Source organism: Pholcus phalangioides, unplaced genomic scaffold (assembly GCF_987345545.1).
Source record: "Pholcus phalangioides strain wild (caught in Gottingen) unplaced genomic scaffold, Ppha-v1.0 ptg000028l_1, whole genome shotgun sequence".
NCBI classification, from domain to species: domain Eukaryota; kingdom Metazoa; phylum Arthropoda; class Arachnida; order Araneae; family Pholcidae; genus Pholcus; species Pholcus phalangioides.
The window spans coordinates 2,825,678-2,849,950 of NW_028301618.1; the positions used below are offsets into that span (position 1 = coordinate 2,825,678).

At 43.6% G+C, this 24,273-nt stretch overlaps 1 protein-coding gene across 1 annotated transcript in view; it reads left to right on the forward strand.

The window, feature by feature from the left end:
• The first annotated feature begins 447 nt into the window (after positions 1-447).
• Positions 448-24,273, forward strand: part of LOC149067760 (ATP-binding cassette sub-family C member 4-like) — a 77,491-nt gene continuing 53,665 nt past the window's right edge. Inside the window, exon 1 of the mRNA XM_089252219.1 lies at positions 448-926. Within this exon, the coding sequence (XP_089108345.1) occupies positions 853-926 (74 nt within the window). The 5' untranslated portion in view covers positions 448-852. The remainder of the gene's footprint in view (positions 927-24,273) is intronic.

A 24,273-nucleotide genomic window follows, 5' to 3' on the forward strand; every position in this document is an offset into this window, starting at 1 on the left:
GCGCCGCGTGTTTTGCCGATCTTCTCTTCACTCTTGTGTGGTTTTTTTTCCCCCTTCCCTTCAAACCGGAGCATGCAGACGACAGAGTAGCTGATGCCAAGGCCATATACTATAACATAGCCGCCTGGATCTGATGCGCTACGCTAGGAAAACACAAACGCGTAGCGTAATTATGTAACACGTTTCTGCCTGCGCGAAATGGTCTAATTCGGTTCACGCTGCGCAAAAAAAAACCTATTCCTAGGAAAAACCCGTCTTTTAACTGGGGATTTCGCGAGCTATCCCGTATTAGGAATCTCGACATCCCGCATTATTCCCGAAGAAATATGGTCAATTTTGTGGTTTCTGCTGTTTTTTCTCGCTATCAAAAAACATGGCCGCGTTTCCCGCCTGACCTTCAAGCTCGGCAGGGGGCAGCACCAGCGCCCCTAGCAGCAGCAGCTGATCATCACAAAAGAGAAAGCAATTCGAGGGGAAAGAAGCCCTCGCGCGCTCTGGGCTTTCCTTTTCTCTCCGTCCTCCAATTTATATATACCTTTTATTTATTTATTCTCTCGTTTCTTTCTGGATAAATACCCCGTTATATAAAAGGGGGAATATTATTTATAACAGCCGCCACCAGAGATAAAAAATGAAATGGCCGCTGCCGCATATAAATCTCGCGGCTTATCGCAGGGATCCGTCTCGTCACCTCTTGTGGTGGAGGATATAAGAAACATCGCCGGGATTATTGTTGCTGATACCGTTACACAAAGATTTGCCTGAAGACGATGTGAAGAGAAATCCTGGGATCTCGTTAAACCATCAAAAAAGAAAAGTCATCGAGGCGTGAGTTTTGTTTTGTGCGCGGTCATGGAGTTCGAAGAGACCAAAGTGAATCCCAATCCGTGGACTGAGGCGAACTTTGTCTCCAGGTTGTTCTTCTGGTGAGTACACACTTTGTCCGCATTTAGAATTGCTTTTCATCCAATGGGTCATAGTTAAAGACGGACATAAGCTAAAATACCAGACCACAGAGTACGAAACTCTACAGTCTGCACGCGTGAACGTCATGCTGGACTCTCCTGTCTGTCCCGGGAGGGACAGAGCCTGGGTCGTGACTGGTCTGTCGGACTCTCTTCGTGAGGATCCAGGTTCGAACCCCGTTGACGGTACAATAGTGGTCAGCTGGAGCAGTGCCGTCTTAACGCATGGGCCCGGGGCCACAAGAGAAGAGGGGCCCCACAGGAATGAGATCTAGTTGAAAGTATTTGGAATTAAACACATAGGCGGAGATGGACTTGGAAGTCTGGGGGGGGGCAAGGTCATTATTGCTGGGGGGGGGCACGATGATGATGATGTCAGCTCATATATACATATATACATTAAATCAGTCGACTCCACCTTTGACGCTTGGGGGCGGGGGGGGGGGGGGCACTGAGCTGGAGTTGGTTTTTCTGCGGTTTCCAGCCTCGAGACGTGAATTATTCAATCATTACACTTCACTCATAGTGACTGGTGGCAAATGGCAGAGCACTACACATAACAAGCATTTACACAGAAACAAACCTCACGTCAGGTTTCACTACACGTGCACGCACATCCCAGCGTATACCAATTCGTTAGAGGTTCCGCAGAGGAATATGGACGAGGTACATGTATGGTTTAGTAGTAGTAGTAGTAGCCTCAAGACGTGAATGCGAACCGTTCTTCAATTTATAAAAAAAGTCTCTCCGCAGAGAGTGGGCGCTTTGGCAACGCAACCTACACGTAACAAGCGTTACACAGAAACAGTATGTAATGATGCAAAAAAAACATTAGTGTTAGGTATTTCTTTCTTCAAGCTCACCCCCCATCCCCCCCCCCCCCACTGAAATTTCTAAGTATTTCCGAAGGGGATCTGTGGACGCCTGTTTAAGAACTATTTCGGTCGTGGGCAAACGCAGTCAGAGCCACAACTGGAAGGGCGGGTCTGGTGCCCCCCGGGCGCTGCACTAAAGCGGGGGCGCATATAAACCCTTTAACTTCTCGTTCTACATTAAGGCGTGTATACACTAGCGCGCCGATCTTGCAACGCACGACCCCCTGCAGCGGTTCTAATCCGCTCGCGGGTACACAAACTTCCTTTGTGCTTCTCTCTTTCCCTTGTGTTCGTTGAAAAAAACCGATTTCAGGTGCGTCCAGTGAAAACAGCTCAAGAATCGTTCGCAACACCGTACAAATAGCTGAACAACCAATTGCGAATGCTTTCATTGCATGATCCGCGCGCTAGTGTATACGCGCCTTTACACGTGGTCATGGGCGGCACGCTGTTGGGGAAAGGAGGTAATTTTACAAATTGCTAAAATTTGCGTCCCATATTTTCCGGGACAGACCTGGTTTTTTCTGTTTTTCAGGATGCGGGAGCCATGGACGTAGATGATACGTTCGCCATGTGGCCCATTTCGTTACTTCGGGCACGTGCCTCAGAAAGAGCTTCCAGGATTAAAGCACGTCATCGACCACGTGGTCATCGGGACGACTTCCAGATAGACGCAGTGCCGTCTTAACGTATGGGTCCACCCGGGGGCCTCAAGAGAAAAGGGGCCTCACAAACATGAAAACTAACTGAAATTTCCGAGAATTTTCCAGGTAGGGCCTCAGAAGAAACCAATTGGCCCGGGGCCCATAATGCTCTTAAGACGGCTCTGGATAGACGTTTTTGGGAAGGTCTTAAATTAATTTTCAGTGATGTTCACTTTGGTAGAATGGATGGCCTGTGAACCAAATAAGGCCGCAACTAGGGTCGTGGGATCAGGTCAGGTCGTGGGATAAGTCTCGTGCTCCCTCACCAATAATATTGCCTTTAGCCTTCTGCCACTCGTTCTTCGACATTTAGAGAGTGCCAAATTGTTATTGTCTTTTGCATTTCCGGCCGTGTGGAACTGAGGGGTCAGTGGTATGTTCTTACAGATTAGAAACGAACTAAAAACGGCTGTACCGGAGTGACCTATCGATGGTCTTCGACCTGTAAGACTGAACAGAATCGATATCGCCCCCAGGACAGTCATTTCAACTTTTTCCAGGAGGGGGCGGGGCAAAGAACGTATACTTGACCGTATGTATTTATTTCACCTTGTTTGTCCATTTCTATTGTATTTTTTTAAAGCGTGGAGGGGGGGGGGGGGGGCTTCAAATGACGGGCCTCAATATCGCCGAAATTAATGATATTGATTTTTTTGGGGGAAATGTTACTTCCCGGTCTGTGGCGAGCCGTTATCGATCGGTTTTTCCGGCCCAACAGCTGACGAGTGTCTCTCTCTCTCTCGTCTTTCTTGGCAACGCTTCCGTTTCTCGTGTCGGTGGCGACGTGTATTTTTTTCGATTGGAACCAAGCCACAACATCCCGTAACCTTCAATCCAGATGTTCCGTTATCGCACCCGGGTTGTGGTCCGCAGCTGGCTCCTTTACCACGATTTTTCATAAACATCGGTACCGTTTTGGTCGTTCATTGAACACGTCAAATGAAAGTTTCAAAAGCGTTGTTTGATGGAAGCCCCGTTTTGTGAGCTTTAATTAATTGAAAGTAATTTTAGTTCCACGACTCGAATGGAATTCGTTCAAAACCGGGTATTTAAAGACCTTTTCGGAGAATTTTCGGAAAGGTACGAATTTTATCGTAATTTCCTTACGAGAAAAAAAAAGGCATTTGAACTAGGAAAGTAGCCCTAATTTACATTTCCTTTACGTCCATTGGTTAGGTTATTTTATTTGTGACTGTTTGGAAAATTAATACCTCATTAGTAATTAACCGCAATGTGTTTGGAATCATTAGTTGGCAAGTGCATGGCCGTTCATTTGGGTTCGAATAATACACGTTTCACTTATGAGTCGAATGGTGTCACTATCCCGGATGCCGCTAGGGTCATTGATTTGAGAATTCTCATTGACGAGCGGCTTAAGTTTTGTGAAACATTGTACAGCGGTGGTCAAAAAACTGAATAGAATGCTGGGTACCATACTTATAGGCCATAAGACTTGGTTGAGAGGACTCTCAACCAAGTCTCTTGTTGGCAACGGGGGGGGGGGGGCTTGAGCTATGAAGAAAAATTTGATTCCTTGAATATTGGAGGAACGCAGTCACTCTCGCCAGGATAGTATTTAGGGCGGTAGGTGAGCTTTAGCCGACCCTGCCTGGATACCTTGGTCATGATGCGTGGATCTCGAATGAGCATCATCCCTTCTGATCGCATGAAAAGATGATTACCAAGTGGTGACGAACATGAAGGTTGAATGGCTGAATCGTGTCACACCATAACCTTCAATTAATTGGATAATTAAATAGTAAATCGTCTGCACGGCGATCGGATCATTACCGTTTATAGAGTCAGTAACGTAAAGTGACATAATCCGCGACTTTAGTAACCACGTGGGTCTTGGTGCTGCTAATCACCATCTCGTTTGCTGCCCGCGTTTCCTGGAAATATAGTTATTACCTCATTTTCCTGTTGACAGAGTTGCGCATCCTCATCCTCGTCTTTTGGCGCCTACACTGGGCCGAAGGTTGTACAACATCCCTCTGGTCTAAGATATGGTTTCCTCAACGTGAGCGATGTCGTCTTTTGGAAAGGGGCGGTAAAAGCGCTGGTTGCAGGACCCGATTTCTGCTTGGGCAACATGGGCATTTGCCCAGGGGCCCCTCAAAAATTTATGACAGTATATACTTACTCAAATTCGTAAAATTTTGGAAAATCAAAGAGAATTTTCCCTAAATCCCATCATACTATTTCCAAAGTGCCCCTTATTAGCAGACCCATATTAAATACCAATTTCAATGTTATCCCAATTAGTAATAGAGTTTACACAGCATGCACAATGCACACCTATTGTAATATTAACTCCGTGACGAAGATATGTTTCAATGTGTCACAGTCTTTTTTCGATTCCTCAATTTAATATATTTTTGACTGAATATCCTCTTTAAGGAACGATGACAAGAAAGTTTGCATGAAATCTCCAAATCTTCATGAAGATCCTGTATATTTGCAATGCAAAATTCTATGCATCTGTGATCTTGCAAACACTTTTTCAGACAAACTGCAAAAAATTTTCATCCTTAGTTCAGGTTGGTGACACTATGCCACAAATCTATGTATATAAAATTGATTTTCTGTGTGTGTATGTATGTTTTCTGTACAAATCTACAATTTTAGATCGATCGTCGCCAAATTTTGCATTTATACCAAACGGGCCCCGACTTGAACGATAGGCTACTTTAAAATTTCTTCAGAGTAGGGCAAATTCCCCAAAGGGGCAAAAAACTGTCGGGCAACAATGGTTTTTGGGCCTCAACCATCACTTTTGGAACGTTTACTTTAGTTACCGTGGTTCCCCTAGCGATGCGTTTCAGACGTGTGTATGCCTTTACAACAATGGTCTGTCACTTCTCTAATCCTGTTACTATATTTATAATAGTTTATGCCTTTGTAATGGTTTGCCACTTTTTCAATACTCTCAGTAATGAGGCTTTTTGAATAGACGCCACAATCAGCATCACTTTGAGGGTCAGGCGAAGGATAATTCCCATAGAAATCAGTGTTAAAATTGCCGATTTTACTGTAGAAATGCGGAAATTTGGTGGGGTTTTCTGTCACATCAATAATTTAAAAAATTGTATTGAATTCTCGATTTTTGAAATATATTGAGTTCGCTTAGAGGATATACGAAGCAAAGGAGATTAAATAGGAAGTAACTAGCCCCTGACCTACTTTTGCGTTGGACATTCATGCAATAACATTGATTTCAAACGTTTATTTATATGTTCTCAAGCACGAAAATTAATGTCTCCGTATTGTCTTTTGATATTCAACTGCATAAATTCATATAGTTTAGTTGGTTTTAAATTAATTATGGGCCCGTAAAAAATACACCAAAAACATTCCAAAGCTTTAACTAAGCATTTTTGGAAGCTGAAACAGGCACATGACTAACTTGAAGTTCAGGGGGGGGGGGAATGGAAATACCTAGTGCCCCCCTAAACAATGGGAAAAAAATACTATATTCATTTCTACGTTTCTTTAAAGTCTAGATTTCTTTCATGAATCGCGCAGGAAGTCGCCATATTGGTTAACTTAGACACGGTTTGCATGTTTCTTAAAGAAACAGGGAGATATCAAGTGATCCAAAAAGCCTCGTTGAAGAAAACCTGGGCAGCACCGGGTATTATTATAGCTAGTGTTTAATAACGATAGAGGTTTAACCACTTTACGATCAAGGACGTAATGTTGCGTCCAAGCGCCAGTGGAATAAATTGAAAGAAGCCATCTTTGTTTTCTTTCCTCTCTCTACATCATCGCGAAGCTTTGTTGCGACCCTACAAAAGAAAAAAAAAGTAGTTCTTTTTGCCTCCGTGATGTATCCCTCTACTACAGCGTGATTCAGGAAAGATGGGAAAAACTTTAGGAGGTGGTAGTACACACAAAAACAAACAATTTTCATCAAAGAATGAAACTTTACGTTTCAAACGTGAAACGGAAACGCGCTAGTATGTTTTGAAAAGGGCCGCTCGCGAAAACGTTATTAAATGGCATTCCCGTTGAAATTTATCGGGAGGGGGGGGGGGAAGAAGCATGCAAATGTAACCTGGGGAAGAAGAAACCGTATGCAAATCTGCATCCCAGTGAATAAAAGGCGAGGACTCGGTATTACTAAAGTGCGTTACACGTTACACGTGTTAGAGCGGTTGCACGCTGGAATAACTTCACAGGGCTGACGTCCGCGCATTTTATTCTCTATGACGCATGCACGTTTGCGTTTCATGTTAGACCGTGCATTCTTTGATGACAATTGTTTGTATTGGTGTGCGCTATCACCTGTTAAAGTGTCTTCCGTCTTTTCTCAATCCACCTGTATATGCATCTAAGAGCGAAAGAGAACAGGTAGGTAAGGAGGGGGGGGGAAATGACATTTACTTCGTACCTGCTCTATTATATGTAAGTATCTTATCTCTCTTATTATACATCTCCCTCTTATACTTATGTACAAGGGGCCATTCACGTATTACGTCATCATCGATGGGGGGGGGAGAAGGTGTCCGATTTGCTGACTTTTGATGACAATGGGGGGGGGGGGGGTTTGGATAATGCTTACGTCATCAACCACCCTCTATGAAAATATGAGTTAGGATTGATAGGGGCAGAGCTGATGACGAAATTTTGCTGACAAGGGGGGGAGGGAGTCAAAAATGGCTAAAAATTTGCTTACGTAATACTTGAACGGCCCCTAATACTGTTTTCCTTTCATTTTTTTTTTTTTTACTTACTTTCGTTCCCTTTTTCCAACATGTGGTTAGGTTAGGATTAGGATTACCTGTTTATCACCGATTCTTCAAACAGAGATCCTCCGGATTTCCTGCAAATCGCTTGTAAGCGAGGCGGTTACGGAAATACGTTTCTCCAAACGTTGGGACAGCGTTGGATCATCATCGACAACATAACCAAAATATCAAAAACTGTTCTAGAGAAATATCATTCTTCGTATTAAAAGTGGTGAAATCATCAGTTTGCTCAAGTTTGTTTTGCAAGAAAAACTGTCATCTCTTTAGCTTTATTGTGTATCGAAGCTGAGATAACTCAAAAATTAAGATTTCGATGACATTATGAATGATTTTACTCCTATGAGAGTGCGACTCGTAAAGACATTAACTGTAAGATATTCCATGGAGAATTTTACAGTATATTTCTCATTTAAAACTGAAGTGAATGTCCTTTTGATCATGGTGTGTTGCAAAAAATCATCACCTGCGAATATAACCAGTCTTCCGAAAAAATCGTGTATTCCCCATGTATTGTATTTGCTGACGTACCAGACCTCGTCGACCGCAATCGGAGAAGGGGTGCCCAATTTTTATTTTGCCCAGGGCCCCCCATCAAGCAGGGGTGGGAACTCTGCGCCGTACTGCGCCAAAATTGACATCTTGCGCCATCCTGCTCCAATAGTGTATTTTTAAATAAGATGTAGGCCTACATAATATAAATAATCCCCTGATCCCTCTCCCCCTTTTCTTTCTTTGGTGGGAGTATATACTTATCATTATTTATTGTACAGATTATCTCCTGAATTTATATGCACATGACTTCAGCATAAATGTATGCTGACGGCCCTTGGAAGATTTAGTTTTTGATAGTTCCCCCTCCCCCTTCACGCCCTGGGCTCGCTCCCCCCTCCCCCCCGAAAAGCTCAGCTCCAGGCAATCGATCAAAAAATTTGAAAAAGTGGCAAAACAAACTTCGATCTGAAAGTAGGCAGTCTGCGTTCTACACTATCCTGCGAATTAATGATTGTTGAATGTTGTATGAGTAGCACTTGACCATTAAAGTTCTTAAACTTCTTAAGCACTCTGGGCGCTATCTTTTAAATGAAAAGCACTGTTAATTTTAATAAATCTGCACAAATGACATATGGCTTCACGCAACTCGCAAAGCAGATGGCGAAAATAGATGAAGGGGGTATGGGCCGCGCTAATACAGCGGCGATTGGGACCCCTACAAACCAGACACGACCCAGGCTCTGTCCCTCTCGGGATATAAGCCTTTTACCCAATCAGGTTGGGTCGCGCTGGGCGAGCGATTGGGACCCCGGCACACCAATTATGGTCATGGCCACAGTGTATTTTCGTTTTTCTTCTGCGCCAAATAGCCAAAATAGCGAATTTCGTTTCAGTATGCCCGGAATTCTGAAAAGGACACCAAAATTTTTTTTTTGTTCCTGTTTGCCGCGAAACGATTCTTTCCGGAGAAGAGCGTGCTTTATTCCTTCTTTGCTTAAACTATCGCCTTAATTTAAACTATCGGCCCCTCATCGGGCTTTCCATCGCGAAACCCCGATAATATCCGTGATAGTGAAACAGAAGATGGTTTGCGATGGTCTTCCAGCTTTAAAGCGCAAATGCGAGTCTGTTTCCGTTTTCCAAAAAAAGAAAAAAAGTCGCCCCTCTGGAAGCAGCAGACTACTGCAGTCGATCGTCACTGCATCAAATCCCGATATTTCGTGAAAAAATTTTTCATTCCGGAATTAATAAAAGAGCATGTCCGCCAAATTACGAATGCTAATTTAGAAACTAATAAAGAACCGAATTTCCACACCGTTAAATCGCCAATATTGCCAAATAACGAGTGTCAGACCGATAATCTCGCCAAATAACGAGTGTCAGGTCAACACCCCCTATAGATAAGATAGATCTTATCTATAGGGGGGTGTTGGTCAGGTCGCTGATCTCGCGAAATAACGAGTGCTGAATCGCCAAACATCGTGTTGATTCTTCCGAAATTCTTCTCTCCCATTTGCGATAATTTGTTTCCGAGTATAAAAAAAAATTGAAACTTATACAGAAAATTTTTGGCCCATTTGAAGTGCTGCTGTTGCAGACAGCAAAGAGTAAGCAAAAATCATCTTAAATACACTGCTGTGAAAAATTTTATGACATTCCACTCTTTGAAACAAGGTGTCAAAAGCCTGAAACACCAAAAACAAAAAATAAGCTGATGAAAAGTTGTTTGATAACAAAAGACAGTGCAGTTGTTTTATTTTGGAAAGGGGTGAGCATGGCCCCCACATCCTGAAGCAGGGCCCCTAGGCTGGGATCTTTTACGGGCCCCCGGACCAGACTTTTATGAGGCCCCCCTTTATGATGAATTTATAGCGTGAAAAAACAAAAGAATGATTAAAATCCTCCCGGGCCCCAGGGCTGGAGCCTTGTCAGCCCACCCCTTGTGGGGGCCATGGGGGTGAGGGTTAACGAAAATATTCTTGTAAGTTAATTTCGCTGCCCAGTTTATGCTCTGAAGCCTATGGAGCCATTCAAGTATTACGTAAGCAGGTTTTCAGCCATTTTTAACCCCCCCCCCCCCGTCAGCAAAAGTCAGCGAAACACTGACCCCCCTTCCCCCCGTCAGCAGTTTAGAATGTTTCATATCTTCAGAAAGGGTGGTTGATGACGTAAGCAACCTTCAAACCCCCCTCCTTGTCATCAAAAGTCAGCAAATCCGAACCCCCCCCCCCCGATGCTGACGTAATACTTGAATGGCCCCTATATTTTGCAGCTCCGAAATAGACTTCGTCACTCCCCACCCCTGCATCAAGTCAAAGTCAAGGCGTGTTGTTCGGCTTTCTTGTAATACATCAGCCTATAGAGTTAAGTTGCAGAAACGTCAAAACAAAATCATTTCTCTGTAATAGGGGGGCAGCAGAACATGAAAAGTCTGGGAAACACTCTGGTCTTGGGAGAAATTCTCTGGAAGCATTTCCTCGCAAAGAATTGATAAGAGAACCATCATCCCCACAGCCCCCACTTCTTCTGTCATTTGTGTAATAAGAGATGGATGAGTCGAGAAAAATGTGTACAAATAATTCCGGGTACCCGTATGGAGGTCCTGCTGAAGCAAAACGGAAAAACAGCTGCTGTGGTCTATTCTGTGTGTGCATTGTGACGTTGGAACGTCGTCCTTTTATTGTGGCGTCATTATGTTCCAAAAACGACAAATATATAAATATATATATATACACATGTAATATTTGTTTTTAAAGCTTATTAACGTACAGACAGACGTATTGCTTATATGTATTCTCGCTCAGTTGAGGAAACCTTTTTTAAAGTCTGTGTCAAGTTCCGCAAAAATAAAATGGAAGCGGTCACTACCGACCACACGCTGCCTATATATGTAGAAATTTCCACTTGTTAAATAAAAGATTCCTATCCAAAGACTGGTTATATTGTTGGAGATGATGATTACAGATAAGAAAATTTCAAATCTGCCCTCCACGGGGACTCTGGACCCCGGTCTCTCTTTTGCCGGAACAGTGCTCTACTAACCAAGCTGTGGAAACATAAAATATTTCTCCCTTGTGGAGCGTATATATACAGTCGCCCCCCACCCCCTTTATTGGACTTTTTTCTTTCAACACTCGGAAATGGTCATTCACGTGTATTGTTTACAAAATTTGAGTTGTGCATGTTTAGGGTGGCTCGCTAATGACATTACTGTCATCACTAGAGCCGTGGCAACTCCCAAGAGAGAAATAGTCACCTCGGGTTGTATTAACCTCTGGCCGCAATGTGCGCTAAATAACGCAACCATTTCTACGGAGACTACTGAAAAGACTATAAAAGACATTGTCACGTTAGCGAAACAGGTGGGTGCGAAACAGCGCTTGAAGAGAGCAAGCGCTTTGGGTTCAATGATATGGATACAGAGCAAGTCGAACAGCTAAATCAATTGCAATTCAGAGGCATTGACCGAGGAGGAATTAATGCAGCTTATACTGCTGCTGAAACTGAAGCTGTACCAGATGAAGAAGATCAAGAAATGGAAGGCAAGTTCACACACACACACCATGAGTAACAAACATAGCAGAAGGGCTTCGCACGTTCAAATCAGCTATAGATTGTTTTCGTGGCATAGATCCCTCTATGGTACGCTCTTGACGTGTAGAAAAATTTGTAGAGGAAGCCTTGTCAACATACTCCAACATATTATATGATATGAAGAAGAAAAAACGGCAAATAGAAATCACAATGTTCTTTCAAAAAACATCGCCAACAATCACTGCACCCTCTTTTACATTCCCTTATACCTCTGCGTTACTCTGTGCTCTTCTCATGCTGTTCAATAAACGAGATATGCAAGAAAAAAAACTATGGTTTTCGGTAATTCGCGGATTTCACGTATTCGCGGTCATCCCCGGAACGTAACCCCCCCCCCCTTCCTCTCCACGAATACGGGGGGACCGACTGTATATTGAAAGGCTCCGAACTAATAGCTCGTGAATGGCATAGGCCACCAGAATGGCGACATGTATGTAGAAATGTCCTCTCCACTTGTTAAATACAAGATTCCTCGAAAGACTGGTTATATTTTTGGAGATGATGATTACGATGAAGAAAGTTCATCTCTTTACTCATCTATTCGTATGGGCATATTTTTCCTTAGCCACCTCGTTGGGCATTTTGCCTGTTGTGGCGTTGTATTTGTACAGCTAAGTTGGTAGAGCACTCGTCCGGCAAACGAGAGACCGAGATTCGATTCCCCGAGGAGGCAAGGATGAATTTTCTTCCTTGTAATCATCTTCAAAAATATAACCGGTCTTTTGAGGAATCTTGCAGATGCTAAATGCTTATTTATACATATAACTTATATACAGGGTGTCCTGTATATAAGTCCAAGGAGAGGGAGGTTTGGATGATGCTTATGTCATCAACCACTCTTTATGATATGAAATATTCTTAATGGCATCTTATTCGGTGCGCCAAAAGCGGGGGAAAAAAACGTTTCGCTCGTTCGTGGGCACATGAACTAACATTCTCCCTATTGATAAATCCCCTACAGAGCCACTTTAGTGATCTCCAAATGTTTCACTGATCCTTCAAGTGCTCTGGAAATGTGTCCGGGCGGCTTAAGTGCTCTGGCACTGTGCCACGGATCGTTTGAGAGTTCTGTTTTACTACGTCGCGGGTTACTTAAGTGATCTTTGAGGCGTACTTCAGTGATCTTTGAATGGGAAAGTGATCTTTGAGGCGTACTTCAGTGATCTTTGAATGGGAAAGTGATCTTTGAGGCGTACTTCAGTGATCTTTGAATGGGAAAGTGATCTTTAAGGCGTACTTAAGTGATCTTTGAGGCGTACTTCAGTGATCTTTGAATGGGAAAGTGATCTTTAAGGCGTACTTCAGTGATCTTTGAGGCGTACTTCAGTGATCTTTGGATGGGAAAGTGATCTTTGAGGCGTACTTCACTGATCTTTGGATGGGAAAGTGATCTTTGAGTCGTACTTCAGTGATCTTTGAATGGGAAAGTGATCTTTGAGGCGTACTTCAGTGATCTTTGGATGGGAAAGAGATCTTTGAGGCGTACTTCAGTGATCTGAAAATTGTGCCACGGGCCACTTAAATGCTCGGGAATTGTGCCACGAGCCATTGAAGCGATTTGTAAATTTGCCACTTAGTTGATTTGTACAAAATTAAGTTTGAGGGAGCAAGCCACACCTTCAGTGCCACATTTCTATATGCAAATATTTAATTGTTACACTTCACTCATAGATGGCAGCGCTGAAAATTCAAAACACGACACTAGTTACACACTCAGACTGTTAGGTACGTATACACACCTCCGGCACAACTCAATCGGTAGTAAATTGCCCATGGCGATAGACCGGAATCGTGCCCGGTTTGAATGAATGAGTGAATCGATTCTTCGAGCCGTGAATGCGAACTGATCGCCTCGTTAAAATGTCTCGCCAAAGAGAGTACCTTCAATAACACAAATATACAATCGTCACACTTCACTCGATATTTTAAACATAGATGGCGGCACCAGCTTCGGCTGAAGTTGGTTTTTTGTGGTTCCCAACTTCGAGGCGCGAATTCGAGCCGGTCTCGCCACAGAGAGCAAGACCTACAAACAGTACAAATGTAATTCAATCATAACACATCACTCACTTCACTTCTGAAATATAGATGGTGGCACTGAAAAATCAAACACAACACTACACACGCACTCAGACTGTTAGTTACACACATAGTTACACTTCCGGCACAACTCACTAGGTAGTAAATCGCCCATAGATGGCGATAGACCTGAGTTGTACTCGGTTTGAAAGAAAGAAAGCACCAGCTTCGCAACCCCCCCCCCTCCCAGTCACCACAGTGGTGGTCGGCTGAAGTTGGGTTTCCTGTGTTTTCCAACTTCGAGGTGCGAATGCAAGTCAATCTCACCTTTAAAATGTCTCTCCGCAGAGAGCAACAGGCCCCACAACGATACAACTCTTCGGTCATTACACTTCACTCGTAATTTTAAAATTTGATGGCAGATGGAAGCACAGCACGTACACGCACATTCCAATGTGTACCAATTCGTTAGAAGTTCCGTAGAGGAATATGAACGAGGTGCATCTAATGTTTAGCAGTAGCACCAGCTTCGCATGTAACAGTAGATACGCATGCGCAGTGCACTGTTACGTGAAAAGTTTGTCCCCTCTAGTTCCGGCCGTGCTGAAAGCATAGGAGGCGAATGGGGAATCTCCCCCCCTCCCCATCATTCACTATACAGACCCTCGGTGATTCGCCTCCGTCCTTGAGAACACAGTATTCGCTTATGTTTTAAAGGGAATGAAACGGTAGTAACATAGCCGTTAATGGCGCGGATCCGAAGTGTTGTGTTGATTTATTGCGTAGGTTCGTTATGTAGACCCGTATTTTACGGGACAGAAAATTTCTTCCAGTACTTTTCGGTTCTTCGAGAGGCGATCGCCTGTTGGACAGTCCATGCCGAATTTCTTCTAAACCAGTGACAGTAGAACCTCGTTTATGCGTCGCTCAGTTATACGACTTCCACGTTTATGTTCGGTTGCATTTCGCTCCTATACATTTAAGTGTTAAAATAATTCATTTGTTCGACGCAAAACCTCAATTATTCGACGTTTTCAAAAAAACATCATTTATGTGCATAACATGCGCATGATTTTCGTATACAATAAAAACACGTTGCTACGACGGTTTTTTTCACATTGTCACCGCAAAAGCCATAAATTCTTAGGGGGTATTGATGACATATACGAAAATAGCCAGTGAGCTGGTTAATGACCATTTATAGTGGGACACTAGAGTGATTCGTATTTATTGCTTGTTTCTAAGAATACGCAGACGCGGCGAGCCCCACCCCCCTCCGCATAGAAAAACCAGTTTTTCAATTGTTTTGACGGCCATATGTCCTTTCCGAATTTTTCTTTCTTCAAATGTTGTCAGCGTTATTCTCAGAGGGTAAGAAAATCCACGCATTGCAAACATTTGGAAGGGCGCGGGTCTGCCGATGAAAGAAACATGCTGCACGCACGCACGCACACACACACACACACACACACACACACACACACACACACACACACACACACACACACACACACACACACACACTTCTTCCGATCGTTTCCCGTAGAATTTTCTTTCGTTGTGGTGCTTTGCTTGCTGGCAAATACACCGTTCGTAATGTCGACAAAACGAAAAACGCTTTTTCCAAAAAAAACTGCAAATTTTGGAAGAATTCGACAAATTAATGACGAAAAATGTTGAAAATCTTGCAAAACAGTTGAATATTCCCGTGTCAACTTCGTAAAAACTAATGCATAGGAAAATTCAGCTCGAATCGTGCTTATAATATTTTCGTGTTCGTCATTGTAATATTTTTTGTATGCAGTTTAGGAAAGATCTAAGCAACAAGATGGGTATTCTTCCTCCCAACCAAACCTCCCAATTCAACTGAAAGATAAACAACCTAGTCGCGGCAAAACCGTCTCAAAGAGAGAGTTCAAAACCCGTGTCAGAGCGCATCAGCTTTCTTCTTGTGTGAGTCAATGGATGTCTCTGTTTAGCCCGGTCTAATTAGCAAACTGTGACTCATTGATAAACACGTATGAGGAGAAAGAATGGCATTTATTAGAAGCCGTAAACATGCTTCGTCTCAATAATTTGGTAACACCGACTTGTAGTTACTCTGTTTGTCCTGGGAAAACGGAGGCGACGTTCTCCTGTCTAGCGACTTCTTTGACGATATCAAGAACGTTTAAAACCAGTCAATAAGCTGTTTCCGTGACACTAGACATAACAACCGTGCACGCATGTTTTTTTGTTTTGGTCCATCTACGTATTATTCTACATAAAGCGCCCGATGATGGTAATCGAATGAGTTGTGGATGAAGTAAGTTACACTCGTAGCGCGAAGAAGATCATCACAGTCCAAAGTGGCGATAGTTGTTCAAAGAATGAAATAAACACGTGATTCGTCGAATAAGACGGAATTAATTAATTGGTCGATTGTAAACGCCGGAAAAGCGCAAGACGGAAGAAAAAAAACCAATGCGCCTTTGTTCGTCTGGTAATTGAGAGCAATTAGGAAAGAGACTTGTCGAGTTCTTGGAAGTTCTTTCTTTATTTCGAAAAACTAGCTCGTAACGTTACGGGAGGCGTCTCCAGAAAGATCTCTGCATGGAGATTAGATATATCATCCGCATTTGGATGTGTCATGTTTCCCGGATGTTCATTAACAGCTGATTCCATCTTCCTCTCGTATATGAATAGGGTGACGTGCTCTTTGCGGGGCAAGATAACTATCCATATAGAAATGTCCTCTCAACTTGTCAATACAAGATTCATTGAGAGACTGGTTATTTGTGGAGATGAAGATTACAAGGAAGAAAATTCATCACTGCCCCCCACGGGGACTTTAACCCCGGTCTCTCGCTTGCCGGACGAGTGCTCTACCATCTAAGCTATGGAAGCAGATAGAATGTTTCAACCTTAGAGACCAAGCATTTCATTTCATTTCATTCCGTGCACCGCCCAGGCTCTATCGACCATTGTCAATTTTAGCCATTGCCCGGATGAGGGGCTGGGCGATGTCGGGTGCTTTATTATGCATATAAAATATAAAATACATGAACATTGAATATAAAAACAAATTAAAAAAAAAAAAAAACAGATTTAAATATTTCTATTATACAATATACAATTTATTCCGATGAGCTCTTCTGATGTCCTTTCCAGCTTTATTAAGCCCGAGCCCCCGTTCCTCTCTGTGGCCAAGAGCCAGGTCCTGAACCATGTTTTCCCTCATTGGCTTGTTGGCTCGGGTGAGCCCTTCGTGTCACATTGGTCCGACCAGGTGCCAGGTCCTTCAGCATGAGGGGAGGGGGTTGTTCGATTATTCAAAAGCTCCTCAGCTTTTGGTTGGGTGCTTCACAGTTTAAACACTGATCATTGGGACTTTGTTTCTTGATTACTCTTTCACTGGATCATCCTATTTGAAATCAGAGTCTTCCCATATTTCGACCGCTTCTTCTTTCTCCGATTGCTCTCCCTCTGTGTCGTATTCTTCGTCTTCTAATTCTTCTATTTCCTGGGAGAGTACGCTATCGACGCTGTCTTCGGCTTCTGCCCTTGCTCTCAGTCTTTCGCTCCTCCTCAGTTGTTGCGTTTCACGTGGAGTCTGGATGGTCTCATCCCTCTTGGTGTAGAGACCAAGCAGGTGGCCACATGCATATTGAAATGTCCTCTCCACTTGTCAATACAAGATTCATGGAGAGACTGGTTATTTGTTGAGATGAAGGTGGCCATCTGGTTGGCGTATATCATTCACGAGCGATTAGCTGATTGTTGACGCCGTCAATGTACGGTGCCTTTCAACATATATATACGTTCCAAGGGTGAAATATTCTGTCTGCTTCTATGGCTTAGGTGGTAGAGCACTAGTCCGGCAAGCGAGAGACCGGAGTTCGAGTCCCCGTGGGGGCAGTGACCAATTTTCTTCCTTGTGATCTTCATCTCCACAAATAACCAGTCTCTCAATGAATATAACTATCGTTGTGGTGTGTGGGGCAAAACCATTTTCTTTTTATCTTGGTTGTACAGAGCACGGGTCGCATAGAGCACAATTCGCACCATGGCCCCCACATAGGAGGGGCTGACAGGGCAGTTCTCATCATTTTTTGCTTTTCCACGCTACAAATTAATTACAGAAGGGGCTCGTTAAAAGTCTGACCCAGGGGCCCGCCAAAGATCCCAGTCTAGGGGCCCCGCTGCAGGATGTGGGGCCCATGACTCACGCACACACACGACACCTTCGGAGCCGTATGTGAAGCAGGGAGAGAAATACTACAACTACTATTTAACCGTTTAATGCATCTTCGTACACATTTCTCTGCGAAATTTCTAACAAAACAGTACATGCCGCAATGTGTATGTTCTGAGTGTTGGGCTCCCAGCACATTTATGTTATCAAAGTTGTTTTGCGTTCTTGCTGGTGCTGCCACCTGTCTTAAATATGTTGGAATATAGATGGTAAATGCTTGAATTTTTATTTTATGTAAGTATCGTGTTGAAGGTCTACCCGCTTTCTGCGGTGAGAATTTCTCAAATGGTAGACCGTCTCGCATTCACGAATCGAAGTTCCAAAACTGCAGAATACCAATTTCAGCCGGCCACCAACGGGGTTCGAACCCGGATCCTCACGATGCCCACACGACCGCACAGCTGCTGAAGAGAAACACTGCGGGCATCTGATCCAATATTCTGTCAATGGCCTCTTCGAACAGCTCTTGAATTACACCGTCGTAGTTACCAGTTTCCGCCATTCGTCTTGACGTGACGTGGTGACGTCAAGATGTCACAGAAGAATGACATACTTCTGTGGCATAGTGACGAGATGCGGTTGATCTCGTCACTATGTCACAGAATGAACATGCAGTTTTTTGAGAAAACACTTGGCATTGTAACATCAAAGAGATATCAGAATTTGTTCCGGGATAGCTAAATGATATTCGGTCGTGGTTTTTAGCGCCATCTAAATCTGTTTTTTCAACTACTAGTCTCCGGAATATTCGTGAGAATTTCCTGCCGATGCGTACAGGGAATCCCAAACTTTGTGCGTTCACCCCTGTCCGATTTCGAGACACTTTAGTCACACCCTAAATTTCCATTATAAATAAAAAAAAATTTTCCCCTTCGACATAGCGAGCAACCCGTGTGACCATACGAGACTACAGTAAAACCTCCCATAGCGGACACCTCCCTCCCCGTTAGCGGACGGGTTTTTGAATTGCGTCGTTTTTAATTTTTTAAAAAATGTTTTTGCATTTTTTCATCTGTGGGGAGGGGGGAGGCGCACGAAGCCCCCTATGCCCAGGGCCGCAACTAGGGGGGGGGAGCAGGTGGGTCTCGTGCCCCGGGTGCTAGACTCGAGGGGGCGCAAATTTCATTCTGAAACCTCTCCTTCAACATTACAAGGGGGCGTCAAAATGCGCGCTTGCCCCGGGTGACCAAGCATCTAGTTGCGGCCCTGCCTATGCCTCCTCCAGCTTACGTTTCTGATCCCACCAATATGCGTTAGGAGGTGGGGGAAGTGCTGACGAAATTTTGCTGAGGAGGGGGGGGGGGTCAAAGATTTCTAAAACTTCGTTGACGTAACACTTGAACCCAACTCTGGTACGCCCCCATGTGGCGTATCAGAGGCGAGATAGACGTGATATTATTGAAGTGGAACGCTATCGGATTGGTTTTCATTAAAAAAAAAGTCGTCGCATATTTTGTACGATGAAATCCTTCGAGTACTTCATGCAGGGGCGTAGCTAGAAATTTCGTTCGGGAAGGGGGAACAGAGTGAGAGAACAATCGATTTGGCCATCTTTTTTCCGCCATTTTCTCACATTTCGGGGGGACCGGGCGCGAATGAATAATAATAAATTCTTGCATTCCAGATTAAGATATGTTTTGGGGGTGCTTACCTGTGTATAAAAAGTTCATGGCTTGTTGAATCCTATTGTGAGTTTTGGTTAGCAGGAGCTTCCAAGAGGGGGTCGCTCAAATCCATTAACAGTCAGGGACTGATATGTCGCACATGCCCACTTATAGCGAGTAATTCTTCAACTATGGCTCGCGACCCAAACTTGATCGCAAGGGCTTGCGAGATCGGTCATTCAAATCCCGTGTACGGCAGGGATTTTTCAGCTTCTACTTAACTGTACACATTGGCGTACGCAAAGGGGTTCTAACCACCCCCCCCCCTCCTTTCAAGCCGGAATTATAGTGCTATTTTGTATGAAAAACACGTAACCCCCCTGAGAAGAAAGAAAAATTGAACCCCCCCCCCCGAGAAAATTTTGCGTACGCCTATGACTGTACATGCACCTCGTACACACATTCCTCTACGGAATTTCTAACGAATTGGTACATGTTGGAATGTGTGGGTACCTAACATTAAGTTCGTTCACGTCTACTGCTTGTTATGTGAGCTGCTGCTGCCATCTGCAACCAGTTTCCTCTAACCATGAGTGAAGTGTAACGATTGTAGAAATGTAACGATTGATTAATTGCACACCGCTGTAGGCATGTAGCTGTCTGGGGGGCGAGACTTCTTTCTGACGGTGAGATCGGCTCGCATTTGCTCCTCGAAGTTGGGAATCGCAGGAAACCAACTTCAGCCGACCACCACTGTGGCGACGGGACTGTTTAACTGTGGGGCCGCGACCCAAACTTTATTCGCAGGGGGCTTTCGAGATGAGTCGTACAAATCCACTTAAAGTCCTGGGGTTATAAATGCGTCACTGGTTTTCACTAAACTAACAATAGGTAATTTCCAAAAACTAGCAGTACCATGGGTCGCGAAGCTGATCTTGTTGTTGATTTTTGTGGTCGTTGCTGAAAAAGGTTAAGAACCCCCCCCCCCCCTAGATTAGAATACCAGGGCTCCTATTTTCTCGGTTTTTTGTCCTACTTCTCCTACTTTGTTTACCAAAATTTTTTCAACAAAATTTGTGTAATTGATTTTAATTGAAGAGCGAATCATCTATACAATGCCAAATAATGCAATTATGCAATTTCTGCTTTCGCAGAATCATTAATTGCAAAGTTATTCAGGGGGGGGGGGTGTATTTGGACCATTTGGTGGTTTATTAATTTTTCTTTTGCTCAATTTGAGAGTTCAATAAGTAGAGTATCGATTAAAAACTTACTTTTTTCCACAGTCGAATCCCATTATAAGGAATACCGTTATAGCGAAAACCTCGTTTTAACGAACACTTTTCTAATCCTCCAGATAAGTTTACATAGGAATAAAATGCAAAAACCTGGAGTTCCTTTATAACGAAGTGATTTCTCCGGTCTCTTGGAGTTCGTTATAACGGGATTCGACTGTATATGTTCCTGGTTGAATGCTTACTATTTTATGGTCTTGGGCAGTAAACATTCATCATTCAAAATTATGGCTCACATTTTGCCTATAGGTGTTTACATAACAAAGCAGGTGGATACATAGGCCGATTCTGGGTTTTTGATGATACCTATAATAGCATTCAATTTTCTTTTGTATTTTTAGGGCATGCAGAGGCATAAACAATATTAACAATGCTCAGCAAAGAGCTAGAAATGAAAGTGCTTCATTTGTCAAAAACGATTGCACTGGCATTGAGTGCTAAAATTTAAACAAGTCCTTTTAATAAAGGGATGGGCAAAATGCAGTAAAACCATCTGTAAGACCAGTCGAGGCCCCGGCTCTATCCCTAATGGGATGTAAGCCTTTTACCCCGAGGGGTTGGACCACGCTGGAGAGAGTTGGCTAAGCCAGGCCGAAGGGCCTGTGCTCCAAGCCCCCCCCCCGGTCCGGCGCTGCTGTCGCTGGACCCCTGCTGTCGTGGCTGATTGGCTTGAGTGAGCCCCCGGTTGTCTAGTAAAACCATCTGGTCCACCCTGACTTATATGTATCGGACCGTGTGGGTTCACCATTCGGCAACTATAGAAAGCGTACAGTCCATTAGAGGAAATTCTTACAGAAGTGCCCGAATATTGGGGAGGGGGGGGGAGACTTTTTTGGAAAGTGAGGTCTAGGTTTGGCAGTAAGGTCTGTAGAAAACTTGAGTGCAATGCAGTGCTGTCACATATGGAATAGAATATGTAATGGAACAAGTTTGACGAAGTTCGTCTTCTAAAATTGCTGCAACAGCAAGAGGTTTCAGTACCTCATCCATACGATGGGAAAAGAAATGACCGCCAATAAAAAGAAGCAAAAAATGGTAAGGATTCTTCTCGGGGGCCCCCCAGACTACACCCCTGTCAGCCCCACCCTATGTTGGTGCTCACATACCTGTCTTATTCACAACCCCCCCCCCCCCCGATCCTCATCCAAGAGCAAGACTCTTTCTACTTATCCAAATTTGAATTTAATCAAAACTAAATAATGAACAAAATTTTTTTAGAAATAGAATCGATTCCTAGAACCCTGGGTCAGTCACGTGTCCGGAAGAGGGAGGGGGATCATAATCACTCCCAAGAGTCTTATTATATGGTAAAAATAGGTCTGTTTAAAATACGGGACGATCCAACGAACTACACTGTAAATCGAACCACCAGACACATCACCCTGCGCTAGAGTTCGGTGAGCTTCCTTCTTTTGGGCGTTTTATGCATGGCCGTCTCAACATCGTTGGTTCCCAGCGTAGCCGGTCAATTTGTCGCGCTCAACTCGTCGCGCCTCAATTTGTCGCGGTACAAATTTGTCGCAGTGTCAATTCGTCGCGGTACAAATTTGTCGCAGCTCCAATTCGTCGCGATACAAATTCGTCGCAGCTCCAATTCGTAGCTGTACAAGTTTGCCGCCGTGTCAATTCGTCGTGACGTCAATTTATATATTACAGCGCAGAATCAATTCGTCGAACCGTCGATTCTTCACTGTACATGTTCCACGCGAGCTTGTATGTAGGTTTTTGTCTTACACGTGAAATAAAAACATGAACAAAAGTGTACACGCAGTTAACTGAAAATAATTATTTTTTGTCAATGCAGAAAGGCCATCGAAATTAACATTTACATAATCAATTACATTTAAAAGTTTAACTGCATATAAAAATTTAATTATTTGAAAATTCGGTTATAAAAATTTGAAATGTTAAATAATTGATTTTTGCTGTGATAAAATTTCAATATCATGTGGAAAAATTTCGGTTTGTATGATATTCCCCAAATTACAGTGAGCCTATCTTTAACGGTTAATTTTAATTTCGAGTGTCATGTACACGAAGTTACATACAATGGGCTAATTGAAAGTTTGATTTCATTCTTTTCACTCGAGAGTTGTTACTTTAGAGTTGAAAAAAAAAATATCAAAAATCGATTGACATTTGCAGTGGTGTCAGAGACAGAGATGCTGTTGGTGCCCAGGGTACTTTATGGAATGGGTATGAGCACCCAGAGAAATGATTCAGAAACCAAAATTTCCTACTTCAAGATCAAGACAAGAACCCTCCAGTTTCAAACACTTCTGGCATCCTTGGCCAGTCAAAGGTGCCGACATGAAGGAAACATTGAAGAGGGGGGGGGGGCTGAAAACCGCCATTCATTCCGTTTATAAGGGACTCAAACCCGTACTCAGGGACTCAAATCCCGACAAAAAGTGGGAAATGCGGCTTATACGGTGGAAATTAAAATTTAAAAATTTATTTGATCTCAATTTTTTACTTGGGGGAGCTCTTCAACATCCCTCACTGCGAGAAATGGAAATCCCGACAGAAATGCGGCTTATATAGTAAAAATTAAATTTTAAAAATTTAATGACTTCAATGAATACTGTCCTTCATTTGTTAAAAATTAAAACAGATGGGCAGGGGGAACATTTCCAATAAATGAGAAAAAAAATTAGTTCCATTTTTTACGCCTAAAGCAACTACCCTATTTATAAGATCACAACAAACATATGAATTTTAAAGCAATTCCAATTTGTCACGATGAAATGAGTCTGCGACAAATTTGTACTGCGACGAAATGAGCCTGCGACAAATTTGTACCGCGACGAAATGAGCCTGCGACAAATTTGTACCGCGACGAGTGTGTAGCACGACGAATTGACGCTGCAACAAATTGAATGCGACGAATTGTCCCGCGACAAGTTGAGCGCGACGAATTGACCTAGACCCGGTTCCCAGCAGGCCAAGTGATGTTCTGGGGCTTAGCCGGAATAACATCTTACATACTTACATTTCGAAATCATAGTAACAGATCTCATTGTACAAGCTCCCTATGGATATGAGGCGACGGGTCATGCGGGTTAAGACGGCCCCGGTTCTATGGACAGTTCTGCTGGAGATTCTGAACATAGTTACATTCTCCCCCCCCCCCCCCCGCCATATTTCACTTGAAAGCTTTTTTTCTCACAGAAAGCTGTCTCCTCCCCCCCCCCCCTTACCGCTTGTCGTTGCTCCCCCTTACATCTGATTTTCTGGCCCCCCCCCCTTAGAATATCACAGGACCGCAAGGGGCCATATGGCCCCAAGTTGAGAACCACAGATATAAATAATATTATAGTACTTGTATTTGTTTAGAGCTGTTTTAGGGGGGTGGATTCCACATATAGAGACACTCACCGTTGTGGTGCCAGACACGGCAAACATTCTGCAACCTAAAACCAATGAAAGTATTCATATCTATCGTATCGTGGCTGCGCATTCGCAGACAGATATTTTCATGTTAAAGAATGTATGCCGTGTCCCACACGACAAGTGTCTCAACATGTGAATCCACCCTAAATCCGAAGTCTAGAGTCTAGACACTCCGCCAAGTCCTTACGCACATTGTCCAGATTTCGGACACTGGCCACTTTGCTCGATTACCGACTAGTCTTGACTTCTGACATCGGTTAGTCAATGAATATGTTTAGGTCAAACACCTTTGGCCATATAGTTGCGGCCCCGCCCCATGGCCTCAACATCCTGGAGCAGGGGCCCCT